Source organism: Neodiprion virginianus, chromosome 7 (assembly GCF_021901495.1).
Source record: "Neodiprion virginianus isolate iyNeoVirg1 chromosome 7, iyNeoVirg1.1, whole genome shotgun sequence".
NCBI lineage: Eukaryota > Metazoa > Arthropoda > Insecta > Hymenoptera > Diprionidae > Neodiprion > Neodiprion virginianus.
In genome coordinates, this window is record NC_060883.1 from 22,559,035 (window position 1) to 22,572,303 (window position 13,269).

The 13,269-nt window shown below is 39.4% G+C and overlaps 2 protein-coding genes and 1 long non-coding RNA gene across 12 annotated transcripts in view; 2 read left to right on the forward strand and 1 right to left on the reverse strand.

The window, feature by feature from the left end:
• Positions 1–13,269, reverse strand: part of LOC124309536 (dystrophin, isoforms A/C/F/G/H-like) — a 306,902-nt gene that overhangs the window by 193,734 nt on the left and 99,899 nt on the right. For all 10 annotated transcript variants that reach the window (XM_046773231.1, XM_046773233.1, XM_046773232.1 and 7 more), the window contains one exon: positions 10,161–10,266. In XM_046773231.1, the coding sequence (XP_046629187.1) occupies positions 10,161–10,266 (106 nt within the window). The remainder of the gene's footprint in view (positions 1–10,160; positions 10,267–13,269) is intronic.
• LOC124309557 (uncharacterized) lies at positions 5,791–6,369 on the forward strand. Its single transcript, XM_046773272.1, has 2 exons — positions 5,791–5,967; positions 6,044–6,369. Exons 1-2 carry the CDS (start codon positions 5,817–5,819, stop codon positions 6,226–6,228), a joined length of 336 nt encoding a protein of 111 aa, XP_046629228.1. The 5' UTR covers positions 5,791–5,816; the 3' UTR covers positions 6,229–6,369.
• Positions 7,476–8,808, forward strand: LOC124309562 (uncharacterized). Its single transcript, XR_006909252.1, has 2 exons — positions 7,476–8,384; positions 8,484–8,808. It is a non-coding gene; the product is annotated as an uncharacterized LOC124309562 (long non-coding RNA).

The following is a 13,269-nucleotide window of genomic DNA, read 5'->3' on the forward strand; positions in this document are numbered from 1 at the left end:
ACGTTTTTTTTTCTTCGTCCTTCTTCGTGTTCATTTTCTTCTTTCTTTTTTTCTTTATTATAAGATCGTTCGAACGGTAACGAGTTTTGAAAATCGTCGTATCATCCGTCGCTTCTTGGCTCCTTTTTACAAGAAGTCGAGAAATCGTAAAACGATCATTGACGCATGGTTGCATATTTGAAATAGAAGGATGAGAAAAAAAAAAAAAAGGTAACAAACACCGAAAAACGAGCTCTTCAAAAATCCACCTCAGAGCATATTTCCGAGGAGACGGAAAAGTTCACTCGCATGAATAAACACATCGCGGGGAGAAGAGGGGTGCTTTTAATTTTTTCTATAATATTGTTACAAAAAAAACACGTAGGTATCGAGCATCGAGAAATGAATATATGAAATCTAGTGTGTCTGCGTGTGTGTGTGTGTGTCGAGGTGATAAAGGCAATTACAAAAGATTCTCTTACAACGCCGTGCTGCGCTGAACTTGTAATTTATGACACGACGCTGATCGAATTTGCCCCGTCCGAGTTTCGCGTACAGAGGCAAAAGTGTAGAAAGATTGAAAAAAAAAAGAAAAAAAAAGGTGCGGAGCAATTTATTCGATAATTGAAAAAAATTGGAAGTGAATTTTTTAAACTCTAATAAGACGTACCTGCTACAAAGTAAACGTGATCCTGTTTTGACGTTGGATAAATCCCGACTTTCCTCTCTCTGTGTTTTTTTTAATTTTTTTTTTTTTTTTTTTTTTTTCATTTGGCGAGTAACGATACAAAGAATACGTATAAAGAAAGTATGAGGAGGAAAGAAGAAGAGGGATATAAATACGAGGAGGTAAAGAAGGGGGATAAAATGGAAAACTTGAGGACAAAAGGTCCGCCCGGTTTTTCCTACATATGTATACGCACATATATGCATATACATATATATATACACATATATACATATATGTATACGTATACATACCCACGAGACAAACTTTTATCCCGCAATGCCGCAGAAAATACATTATAGAATCGGTTCTTCGTGTATCCACCTCCCCCCCTCCTCGAACTTTATTTCCCTCCTGAATTCAAATATTTGACTTGATTTCTCTCTGCACGCTTTTACCAAAGCTGTTTCTGATCCGAATATATATTTGGTCGAATTGGCGAGTGGAATGGGGTATAGATTATTCCTGAAACGATAGATTGATGAGAATTTTCTCAAATCTTCCTCGAAGACGTCAACTCGTTAATGTTATCGCGGAAAATTGAAGGGTGTGATGATTGAGTTGATTGAAATTCTTATTTGCGTTATAATTGAACGATTAATTTTTCATCGATAAATCGAATATATGTTGTACGAATATTGTGTTATTTTACAAGCCTGCAAGAATTCGATAACAATAAAACGACGATTGATACTGAGGACAAAAACAAAAAAAATATAAAGAAAGCAAAAATTGTTCTCATTTCTTTCGATAATTTAAACCGATTTATAAGTTTGTTTGCTGATACGGAACTGTTTTTTCGTTTCAGGAAAAAGAAGACAAGAAAATAGAAAATTTGAAAAGATTGAAGAGGATGGAATGGAAATCCTACGGGATCGTTTCATCGGAACTTTCATCACTCTCGACAAAATCAAATTCTTTGCTTATTGCTAGATGCATATCGGATAGGTGAAAAGATTACTTTCGAATCGAGTCTAGGAGGCAATCTCCGATAAAAAAAAAAGTTGAAGATTGATCAAAGAAATTACAAATCAAATACCGTACAGCAAAATGCAGCCCTTTTAAATTATTGACATTTGAATGTTTAACTACACCTCATTGATGAGTGTTTAATCGGTCATGAAAATGGTAGGATTACGCAAAAATACGGTAATCATAGGAAATGTCACAAATGAAGAAGGACAACGAAATTCGTTTTTAAAATATTTACCGAACATGCGAACTGCGGGCAGAAGAGTAGAAAGGAAATCAGATTTTCTTCCGGGACGAGTGCGAAATAATCTGTGTTTCACGTACGCCAATGAATGGGGAGGAAGAATAAAGAGACAGAAATGAGGAGAAGACGGAAGGTTTTGAAAAGGTCTCTTGAAGCTTTGAAGTGTTCGTCATAGCGACGACGTTATTGCCTCGGGAAAAAAGCTTCGGATTAATCATCAATCTGGCGTATGCAGAAAAAAAAAAAAAGTCAAGAAGATTATCGAAAGAAATAATAAAAGTAACAATATTAAAAACGACGATAACAAGTTTTGTAAACTAATACGAAAGATAATGGAGTTGAATTTCATTTGAAGATAAAAAGAAATTTTTTCACAACAACCTCGAGTCGAGAAAATATTGATCCGAGCAAATGGAAATCAATGGATTAACAAACAGTCTCAGTTTTTTCAAGTCGTTTGTTAAAAAAATTTTTTAATTTTTTTTTTTAATAATTCATCATTCATTTTATGCGATAATGATAATAATAATATTAATAACGAAGCGTCGAGTCGTTTTATCTCCCTCTGAATAAACGGCGAACATAAGCCGTTCTATGCACGGTAGTGTAATAATAAACCTAAGGGAAATAATAATGGCTGTGGCCTGGAGGTCCGTCCGTGTGATTAAGCAGTGTTTAGAAGAGCATCCCGAGAGCGGCAACACGGCGTAGATTAGGATGGATTTTAATCACCTCGTTACCAACTACCGTGGTTATTACATAATAACATTCGGGACGAAGAGCGGTAGGCCGTAATTTTTATCACTTTGGTTTTACCCATTTTTGTATCTGATTTCACCCGCCTCGACTAGCTGGATTACATATATAATAAAATACGAACCGATTAGGCGCGTGTAACGATAAACTTTTGCAGATAAACAATGAGTGAAAGAAAAAGAATGATACCTGATTGAATCGTGATTTTTGTTTAAACAAAATTAAACAAAACTTGAACAAAAACCCAGCCCAAAAATCAGTTAGCACGTACCAAACTTTCGTACAAAAAATCGATCTCCGCGCATCTGTTAGAAATCTGTGATAAAAATCAAACCATCGGTAAAGATGGCTGCAAATAATTTCATAAACATTTTTTACACCAGTTAATTTAAGACCCGACGTCAAGCAAACGCCACGCTAACATTTGCGAAACGGTCGTTTCAGACAAACGAGAAACTCCCTCGGGATCAGAGAATTGTGTTGCATAAAATATTCGTGCAAGTTGGGCGTTACAGCGGGGTCGAGTAATTAGGGCAGGCATATCACGGACATGGCGTAACGTGTATCAAGAGTAGAGCGAGAGGAAGAGAGAGGGAGAGCAGAGGAGAGGAGAGGAGAGAGAAAGAGAGACGTAGTAACGCCAAAGGGTTTAAGGCTAGGATCGCGAGGTATGCGCGTTACGCAAAATTGCATAAAACTGCTTCAAGAGCAGACGAACAAATTCCTCCTTGGAATTGAAACATGGCGAACGTATAAATAAAAGTGTGACGAGATCAATTCCGTCAAGAAATCGTAAACGACAAGCAAGCGCGGTTGGTCTGAAAGTTTTCAAACGCGTTTCGCAAATTTCACGCCAAATTCGCACAAGGCTGTAAATGTTCGTGCTGGCATGTTGGAAGGAGTAAAAATGATGAATACGAGGGAGAGAGAGAGAGAGAGAGAATATCATCGATAGTTCGCCGTTTGCATCCACGACGGAATTCACAATCAGACGGATATATATATATATATATATAATAGGATAGATAGGAATATAGAAATCCCGTGTAAACCGACTGCAGCCGGATATCATTTACGGAGCCGGATTCTGCGTGGCGTTGATAAAATATGGAGGGATGATGAGAGGGAGGGGGGGAAGGGGGCGAGGATCTCTGGTTCCCGGTAATGAAATTTCTGAAATACCTCAACCCTGTAGAAATGCGCGGAGACACCTTACCTTGCTTCCTTAACTCAGGTTGCTGGATGGCTGGGTAATAACGAATCTGCCCCCCTCTCCGCCGCCCCTTCAAAACTTGTCAAATTTAATCCCTCCGACGTTTACATGTATGTTACACAGGGAATTTCGTGCGAACCCGAACAACGTCCGACCGATTTTTGATTACGTTCAGAAAAATTTTCTGCTATTTTTTTTATATTTACTACAGTTTTCTTTTTCTCTTTTTTTTTTTTTTTTTGTTTGAGCTTATATTTAAACGAACAAATTTTGACTCTGTAGATCGAATAATAGGGAGAACCGTTTTTCTTTTCTTTTACGTTGATAAACAAGTCTTCAAGTTTTTGGGTGATAGCTGACGTGGATGCGTATTTGGAAAAACAAGAAGAATTTTCTTCACCAAGACGCGATGAAAATTACGTAGGTTTTAGATTTGAATGAGGGGAAAATCCCACACGAACATAGAAGTACGAAGAATATTGATGATTCGAATTTCGTTCATCACTTCTTTCACATTTGTAGTTTATTGATAATTAATTATTATTTTTCAACAAACGTGTTTTAAATGCGAAACTAAAGTTTGTCGAGTTGTTATTTACGATAAACGTTTCAAGAAATGGGTAATTTTTCTTAAAATCTGAAATATCGTTCTGATTTCTACAAAAGTAAAATTTATCCAACGAAACTGTATTTTCTTTCGTTAGCTACGTTGGAGAAATAAAAATTTGACATTTAGTAAAGTATTCAAAGTGCACGTTCAACATCTACTCTTTTTTGCACTCCGCCAGAAGCAAAGAAAAAAAAGAAAAAAAGGACTTGTAAACCACACTTTCGTTACACAGAGTATCGTGACTACTACGAATGCATTTTTACGCCACGCGTATTTGTAATATTCGTTTTTGGCTCGCACAAATTCCACAGACTTGCGATAATTACAATTATATGAGCGATGAAAATTTCTACATAGCCGCGAAAATGATTCAACAAAAATATAATCGTTGTTACGTAGAATGGGTCAAAAGTGAAGCTATCAACCTCTGTTATCATTTGTTTTTGAGAAGCAACACGGAAAAAATATATCGCGCGACTGTTTGTTCAATCTTTTTCCCCAAAGCAGCTTTATTTTCCTTGTCGTCTTGCCAATTATGTTCGTTGTCAAAATACGTCACTCGTGTCCTACAAACTCAAGATTGTCGACGAAATATTACGAGAAGAATAAAAAAGAATACAAAATTAAAACCTGTAAGACGAAAAAGAAATTGTCGTTGAATAAATGAATATAAAAATTTCTACCAACTGTTCGCGTTGTTTCGTCAATAATTATTTTTGTCAGGAGATAATTCCAACTAAAGAAAAAAAAAAAAAAAATAACTTCACACGCGATTTTGGTATTTCCATTAAAAGTTACGTAATGTCAGCATCGGCATAATTCAAGAAATGATAACGATACGCAAAGACATTAACGCAAAAGCGAATCGCAGGCGGGCAAATAGCCGAGGGAATTATTATATTTATATTATTATATATTATACATTATATCCGACGTATTGAAATACATAAAAGAAGTGAGCGGAAACTTTACGCAACTGTCGACACGATCTGTTTCGGTGCTGACAGATATGGGCTTAAAAATGATTGGACGGTTCGAATCGCTGCTCCTGGAGCTTGCGTGCCTCTTGACCATACTGGGATTTTTTTACCCGTGCTTAGCGGCTTGACGCTTTCTCCAGGTGAGAGAGAACATCGCAATGCTTGAAAGTGCAGGGATAAAAAAACTACAACAAACTCCGCGTCCAGGTGATAACACGAGGATCTCGGCTTCGATCCAAAGAGAAAAGGCATTCGCATCTCTTCCGGACGGCTACACCCCGATTCTCGACTCAAGCGTGGCTTACAAGCTCTAGAACAAGAAGGGAGTAACCTGGATGGAGGCGAAAGCACCGTGCGAGAGGGAGGGTGCTAGTTTGACAGTGGCCGATAACCAAGAAATGTACGAGTACCTGATGGCGAACAATTCTTACACAATACACGTGAGCATTTATTACAAATTCGACGAATGGATCAGTATTCGTGACGATAAGTTCTGATTGTTAAAAATCGTAAAGTCCGCGAAGTTTACGTCAGATAAGCGATCGTTTCTTCCGTTTCATAGAATCGACCGTAAGCAACATACCATGGTTCTCTGGTCAACCTGACAACACTCATGGATGTGTTTGGATAGGATTTGTCGACAGGTCACTAGGAACTACCGATTGCCGGGTAACGACTACGCATTACGCCTGCGAGCTCCCAATTCCTGAAAAGGACCCTGCGACGAACGGTGTCAAGCCAACGTGACCGACAACCAGGCTGACCCTGATCGCGAAAATTTTAAATATACCGTAGGATTTATGTACTTTTGACGCAGTAAACAAACAATGATTACAACGATTGCCAAGTGAAAAATAAAACCCGTATATCCGATCCGATCCCAAGATATTATTGAAGTTTGGCAAAGATCTGATATTTTCTCTTTTCTTTGTCGAGTAAACCAATTCGCCGATAACGCTGTTTCAAATACAGAGATCTCGGATCTTGTCGCAAAAATCGAACGTAACGAGTTCGGATCGTCGATCAATAGTTGTAACACACCCCCGAGCAGCGACTGCTTCTCATGTAAAAAAATCCCAATCGACGAGTAAGAGGGAACGAAAAAAGAGTGAAGACGAAGTTGAAGTTTCACGTGTCGAGGTTCATGGCGAGGAAAAATACCGTCCGCGTATCTGACGTAAAGGAATTTTCTCCCTATTAGGTCAATGTTATAAGTACCGATCACCGCATACCTATACCTACGCGTTATAGAATTTGTAGCAACGACCGTTTTAAATACTGACAAACTTACATAGCTTCTCGTAGAATACTTTTACTATTTGTGATTGAATGAAATTTCTTCTCTCCGTGTGACGAATTTACATTTTATTTGCACACAATTTACTACAATCTTCTGGAAAAACTTTTCGCATGATATTGCGAGTATAATGTGGGGTTTTACCCGCATTATATTTTTATATAATCGCTGTTATCTAGAGTGGGTCAAAGGGTACGATATGTGTACGTTACGTAAAAGTCTCGAAAGTGCGCATCTTCGACGCGACTTTATCATCTCAAAACTTGAAAAACGTCATATTTTTGTTTAGCTCCAGTACTGAAATATGAAGGCATCAGTGAAAATATTATAAATATTTACGTTCGGCCTGATCAGCCAATGATTTTTCGATTAGATTTCGATTTATACCTTTTTACACAAAACCTACTCGCAATACTTTATAAATTTCATTCATCAATTTCCAGCAAGCTGAACGCTTATTTTGATAAGCATGTATCAAGCTGCTTCATTTGGAGATGCGCGACTGCAGCCACACTTTTAATCGACGAATCTATAAACCCGAGTGAATGTTGCGTAGCTGGGCATCGAAACGACGTCAATAACCAAAATCAAAACCCTGCAATCGAACCTATAAATCTGTATCTAATTTTTCAAATGCATCGACGCGGTGTTGGCGTATTTGCACGAGGAAAAAGTACAACACGTTGTTTTATTCTGCGTATAACCATAAAATCCTTACATGTCCATTTTTATATGCGAAAGGAACAGCCGGGTAGAACGAAATATTTCACAGAAAGCGACCATCCGATATGAAATTAATTTACCGGCTGATCAGGCATTCAAATCCACTGAGCGCAATCAATTTTTTCCTGCTTTGTAATTTTATTTTTCTTGTGTCAATAATGATTATATACGGTTGCAAAATACGAAACGTTATCGTCTTTCAAGACCGAAGATTATGTATCCATGCAATATTGAAAGCAGAATATCTTTAGAGGAGGCCGTTAAAACGGATTAGATAAAATGTAACATTGAAATTAACGACGCGAATGCATATTTATACAAAGCTTTGATTAATGTCGTATCTTCAGCAAAATTTCGCGGAATTATGGAGGAAGGAGGGAGTTTGAGGGTTCGTATCACGGGTATAAATAAAGTCCGCAGAAGCTACACGCCGCAATTGATACGTTTAGTTTTGACGAAGACTGACATCAGTGTGAAAATGATCGGACAGTTCCAGTCGCTGTTTCTGCAGCTTGCGTGCGTCTTGACAGTTTTTGGAGTTTTGAGCTCAGCGGAAACGGACCTCCAGCTCATAGGTGATAAAAGATCCCGTATTGCCGAGAGAAGGCATTGAACGAAATTGAACGAACGTTACTTTCAGTCAATCAGGCGCCGAGATCCTACACCCCGTACAGAGACAATACAGTTTCTTACAAGGTTTTCACCGAGGAGAGAACTTGGGAGGAAGCTGAGCAAAAGTGCATCGAGGACGGAGCTCGTCTGGCTATAATCGACACCTATGACAAAGTTCGCTTCGTAGGCGACATAAAACCATTCGTCTGCTACTTGTGGGTCGGCATAAGAAGATCAGGCCCTTCGGACGCGTGGACCAAGGCGCACAACGGTGAGTTTCTAACGATACAACGACTATCCTTTAATTTCAAGCGCGATGAGCACAAGCCTGAGACTCCGCGAACGTCGATCACATCGTGTCTGTTCCCAGGTGCGCCGGTACCCAACGTTCCGTGGGCACCAACGCAACCCAACGGCACTCAAAACTGCAGCACGATCCAAGGGTGCAACCTAGGATTGGGCAACGAAGACTGCGCGGCTCGACTGGGTTTCGTATGCGAAAAGCCGATAAGCGGACAAGAGGGAACGTTCTCTCTCTCTCCATCGATGTCGCTGAAACAAGTGTGTCAGTTAATCGCGTCTCCGTCAATCCCAAAAAAAAAGGCAATCGCGTCTCCGTCAATCCCAAAAAAAAAGGCAATCGCATCTCTTCCGGACGGCTACGCCCCGATTCTCAACTCAAGCGTGGCTTACAAGGTCTACGATAAGGGAGTAACCTGGATGGAGGCCAAAAGACTGTGCGAGAGAGAGGGTGCTAGTTTGGCAGTGGCCGATAACCAAAAAATCTACGCGAAACTGATCGAGATCAGTGTTTTCGTAGTACACGTGGGCATTTATTACAAATCCGGCGAGTGGATCAGTATTCGTGACGGTAAGTTCTGATTGTTAAAAATCGTAAAGTCCGCGAAGTTTACATCAGATAAGCGATCGTTTCTTCCGTTTCATAGGATCGACCGTAAGAAACATAGGATGGATGCCTGGTGAACCTAACACGACTCGTGGATGTGTTCAGATAGCACTTGGCGTCGGGTCGCTAGCATCTATCAATTGCCTGGAAGACATTGCGTATTACGCCTGCGAGCTCCCAATTCCTGAAAAGGACCCTGCGACGAACAGTGTCAAGTCAACGTGACCGACAACCAGGCTGACCCTGATCGCGAAAATTTTAAATATACCGTAGGATTTATGTACTTTTGACGCAGTAAACAAACAATGATTACAACGATTGCCAAGTGAAAAATAAAACCCGTATATCCGATCCGATCCCAAGATATTATTGAAGTTTGGCAAAGATCTGATATTTTCTCTTTTCTTTGTCGGGTAAACCAATTCGCCGATAACGCTGTTTCAAATACAGAGATCTCGGATCTTGTCGCAAAAATCGAACGTAACGAGTTCGGATCGTCGATCAATAGTTGTAACACACCCCCGAGCAGCGACTGCTTCTCATGTAAAAAAATCCCAATCGACGAGTAAGAGGGAACGAAAAAAGAGTAAAGACGAAGTTGAAGTTTCACGTGCCGAGGTTCATGGCGAGGAAAAATACCGTCCGCGTATCTGAAGTGAAGGAATTTTCTCCTCGTTAGTTCAACATCACAAGTACCGACCGATTCGTTGATCGATCTTCGTAGTTTCGTTAACACGCAAAATCGATCAACCTACGCGTCATAAAACTTGCGGCAGTAACTATTTTTTTATGCAACACTAGTAACGAAAGTAATCGTTTCTGCGACAGTACAAAAAAAAAAAAAAGAAAAAACGTACGCTTTTACGTCCTAGTACCAGAAACTGCTTTATTTCCGTACTCTGCTATAAAACGTAACTTGTCAGCCACAAGCCTGTTGTCAACCATCATGAGCATCATAAAGGCAGACTTTTTTCACCGACACCTTCCAGCAAGAAACACAATTCGTATTAATTTTTTTCGACCGTATTCCAATTAGTCTCCGCCTCGCGCAAAGGCGCCCGCAATAACGACGCGGGGGGTAAAAAGAAAACGAGCGAAGTAGAGCGAAAAGAAAGCGAAAAATTAAAGAGCGAGACTCACCCTTGCCGTGAAGCTGCTGTCGATTGGTGTCCGCACGAAGATTTTCAGCGGTGTGCACCAGCTCGTCCAATTGTGGTTTCTTCTGCTCCAATTCTCGCAGCACATTCTGTGAAGAATGAAAAAAAAAAAAAAAACAACTGTCAAGCGAGCAATTTTACGCAAGTTTTAAATACGAACAATATTGAATAAGGAAACGAGTAATAGATTATTTAAATATTTTTTACTGTGTTCAAAAAATTTTCTGCAATTGTCCGAACTCTGAAACGGTACCCTGAATTTTCTCAGATTCATCATTCAGCTGGTTAATTATTTATAAATATCGAGAGTGACTTTGAATGGGAACTTATTGAAAATTCTCAAGAATTTCTCGAAAACTGTATTTTTTTCCAAACGTTTCAAGTCCGGGTCTATGATAGGCCGGATTTTGCCTAATTTCTAGAAATTTTAATTTTTTTGACCAACTAAAACAGTGCGAACGGTTCGACAATTCCCAAAAAAATTTCGAACCTTCTATTTTTCACTCAGAACATTTCTAGACCGATTTTATCATGAAGTTGGATGTCCTAAAAAAGATAGACAAAAATTGTCCCGTAAAGAAAATGGTCTAAAAATATTTTGATTAAAAAATAGAAGCGTTTGCAAAATGAAAGCAAAACGGCTCCGTCAAGTAAACGAACGAATATTAATAGAGAGAGAGAGAGAAAGCGAGAGAGAGAGAGTGAGAGCTGCCCATTTTTCGTTATTTTCGCACGTGGTGCGCGAAAACGAGACAAGTGCAAATGGCAACTTGAGCACCAAGAGGATTTTGGGATTTTCAAGAGCGACTCTGTCGGGCTGGAAGGGAAGCGAGGTGGGATTATGAAAACAATGGCGATGCTAAGTCTCTCTAATCCGAGAAGCGTCCAGGATTATGAAAAGAAGAACAACAAAAAACACACACACAATATTCCGAAGTGAAACCTACCTTTTCATGCAAATAACAAACTGCAAATTATACGTGCAGATATCTCTCAATCATCATAAACGTTCGGAGAATATCGATCAATGGATAATGATAATTGCATTGTAATTTTCTTGCGAGTTCGTTGTTCAAAATTTATACCAGAGGCGAAATATTTTGACGGTGAGGTGAAATTTTTATTTTTTTTTATTTTTGTCGACCTAAATTACCGAATGAAATCTCAGAGTTGTGGAAAATCGATTATCAAGATGATAAAATCAAATTTACACCGATCGCCAAAATCACACACAAGAAGTGTTTTGGACCACGTGATGGTGAAAAAAAAAAAAAAAAAAAACTGAACGGACGGATTTAATTTTGCAATAATGAGAGAATATAGTACCGACAAATATAATTGCTGGATCAATTCAACTGGACCGATGAGATAAGAATCGTGATACTTGTTGAGAGAAATCAGGTTTCGACGTCCGGACGTTGATGTAATAATAATTCTGGAAAAAATATTTTGCATTTCAACGAGATTGATGTGGACGAAAATATAATTGCTGTTACGAAAAGTGGATGAAGGACGACGGTATTGGTAAATAACGTAATAAAATTCTGATAAATCCGTATTTTTAACGCGATTAACGAAAGTTCAGAGGAGTTATCATCTCAGAACTTGAAAAACGTTACAACTTTGTTAGCTTCAGCATTGAAATATGAAAGCATCGGTGAAAATATTATAAAAACTTACGTTGGGCGTGATCAACCAATGATTTTTCGATTGGATTTCGATTTATACCTTTTACACAAAACCTGCTCGCAATACTTTATAAATTTCATTCATCAATTTCCAGCAAGCTGAACGCTTATTTTGATAAGCATGTATCAAGCTGCTTCATTGGGAGATGCGCGACTGCAGCCACACTTTTAATCGACGAATCTATAAACCCGTGTGAATGTTGCGTAGCTGGGCATCGAAACGACGTCAATAACCAAAATCAAAACCCTGCAATCGAACCTATAAATCTGTATCTAATTTTTCAAATGCATCGACGCGGTGTTGGCGTATTTGCACGAAGGAAAAGTACAAGACGTTGGGTTATCCACGAGCAACAAGGTAAATACGTAAATAGAACAGCGCACATAGAAACATAATCATATCTTGGGAGTCAAAAGATCAACGAAGCTATCAAAAACTCGGCCTTAAATAGCGCGAGCAAGTCTCCGTTGGTCAGTAATACGACGAGAACGATCGCCGTCAAGTGTAAAAATGGCACAGATTGCTTTTCTACCGGTGCAACTGCTGTGTCAGTTGATCGCTTCGAATCCATCCTCAAACATTACGAACGTCGGTGAGAGACTCGCGTCAATTTAATCAAATAACAAAGTTTTCATAAGTGTAAAATCCTCGATTTCACAGGTACGATTTTCGGGCCGTCGCAACAACAAATCGTTACGACGACCAGCGCCCCTCCCGTTGCGCAATTATCACTTCCGCCGGGCTTCGTGGCTTATCCCGACATCGGCTCCGCCTTCAAGGTTCACACCGAACTCCTTCCACAAGCTGAACAACTGTGCAAAACGGAGGGCGGTCACTTGGCGAGGATAGACAGCAAAGAAAAATTAATGCATGCATGGGTCCTCAGTGAATCAGCACGAGAGATTTTACGCGTGGATATTTTGAAGATAAACGGCAAAGCAGTGATGGGCCTTGCATCCGGTGAGTCTTTATCTGAACGCGATTTTTCGTCCACGTCGATAACAAGCATTTAATAAAATCTTTCTCGCGATCGTACAGCATTAATCGACGACCAACCACAGGCAGGTAATATGCCGAACTTTTATGGTTTGTGTGTTACAACAAAACCTGATGGAAGCAGCCTGACAAATACCCCTTGTACCACGACGACGAAAATTATATGCGAGTTGCCGATCTCTCGGTAAAACTCGACTGTAAAGAGTTAAATCGAGTGAAGGATCCACTGGCTACCCTGATTGTCGAAAATTACAAATTCACATCTCAATAATGGTAAATTGTGCACCGCGAGCGAAATCAAAGTGTTGAAATCCCGAAGCGAAGCCGAATAAAAATCATGCGGATAAGCATTCTCACGAGTCTCGGTGAAGGATATGGAATCAGATTGAAAAAAGGAAGCATCGTCG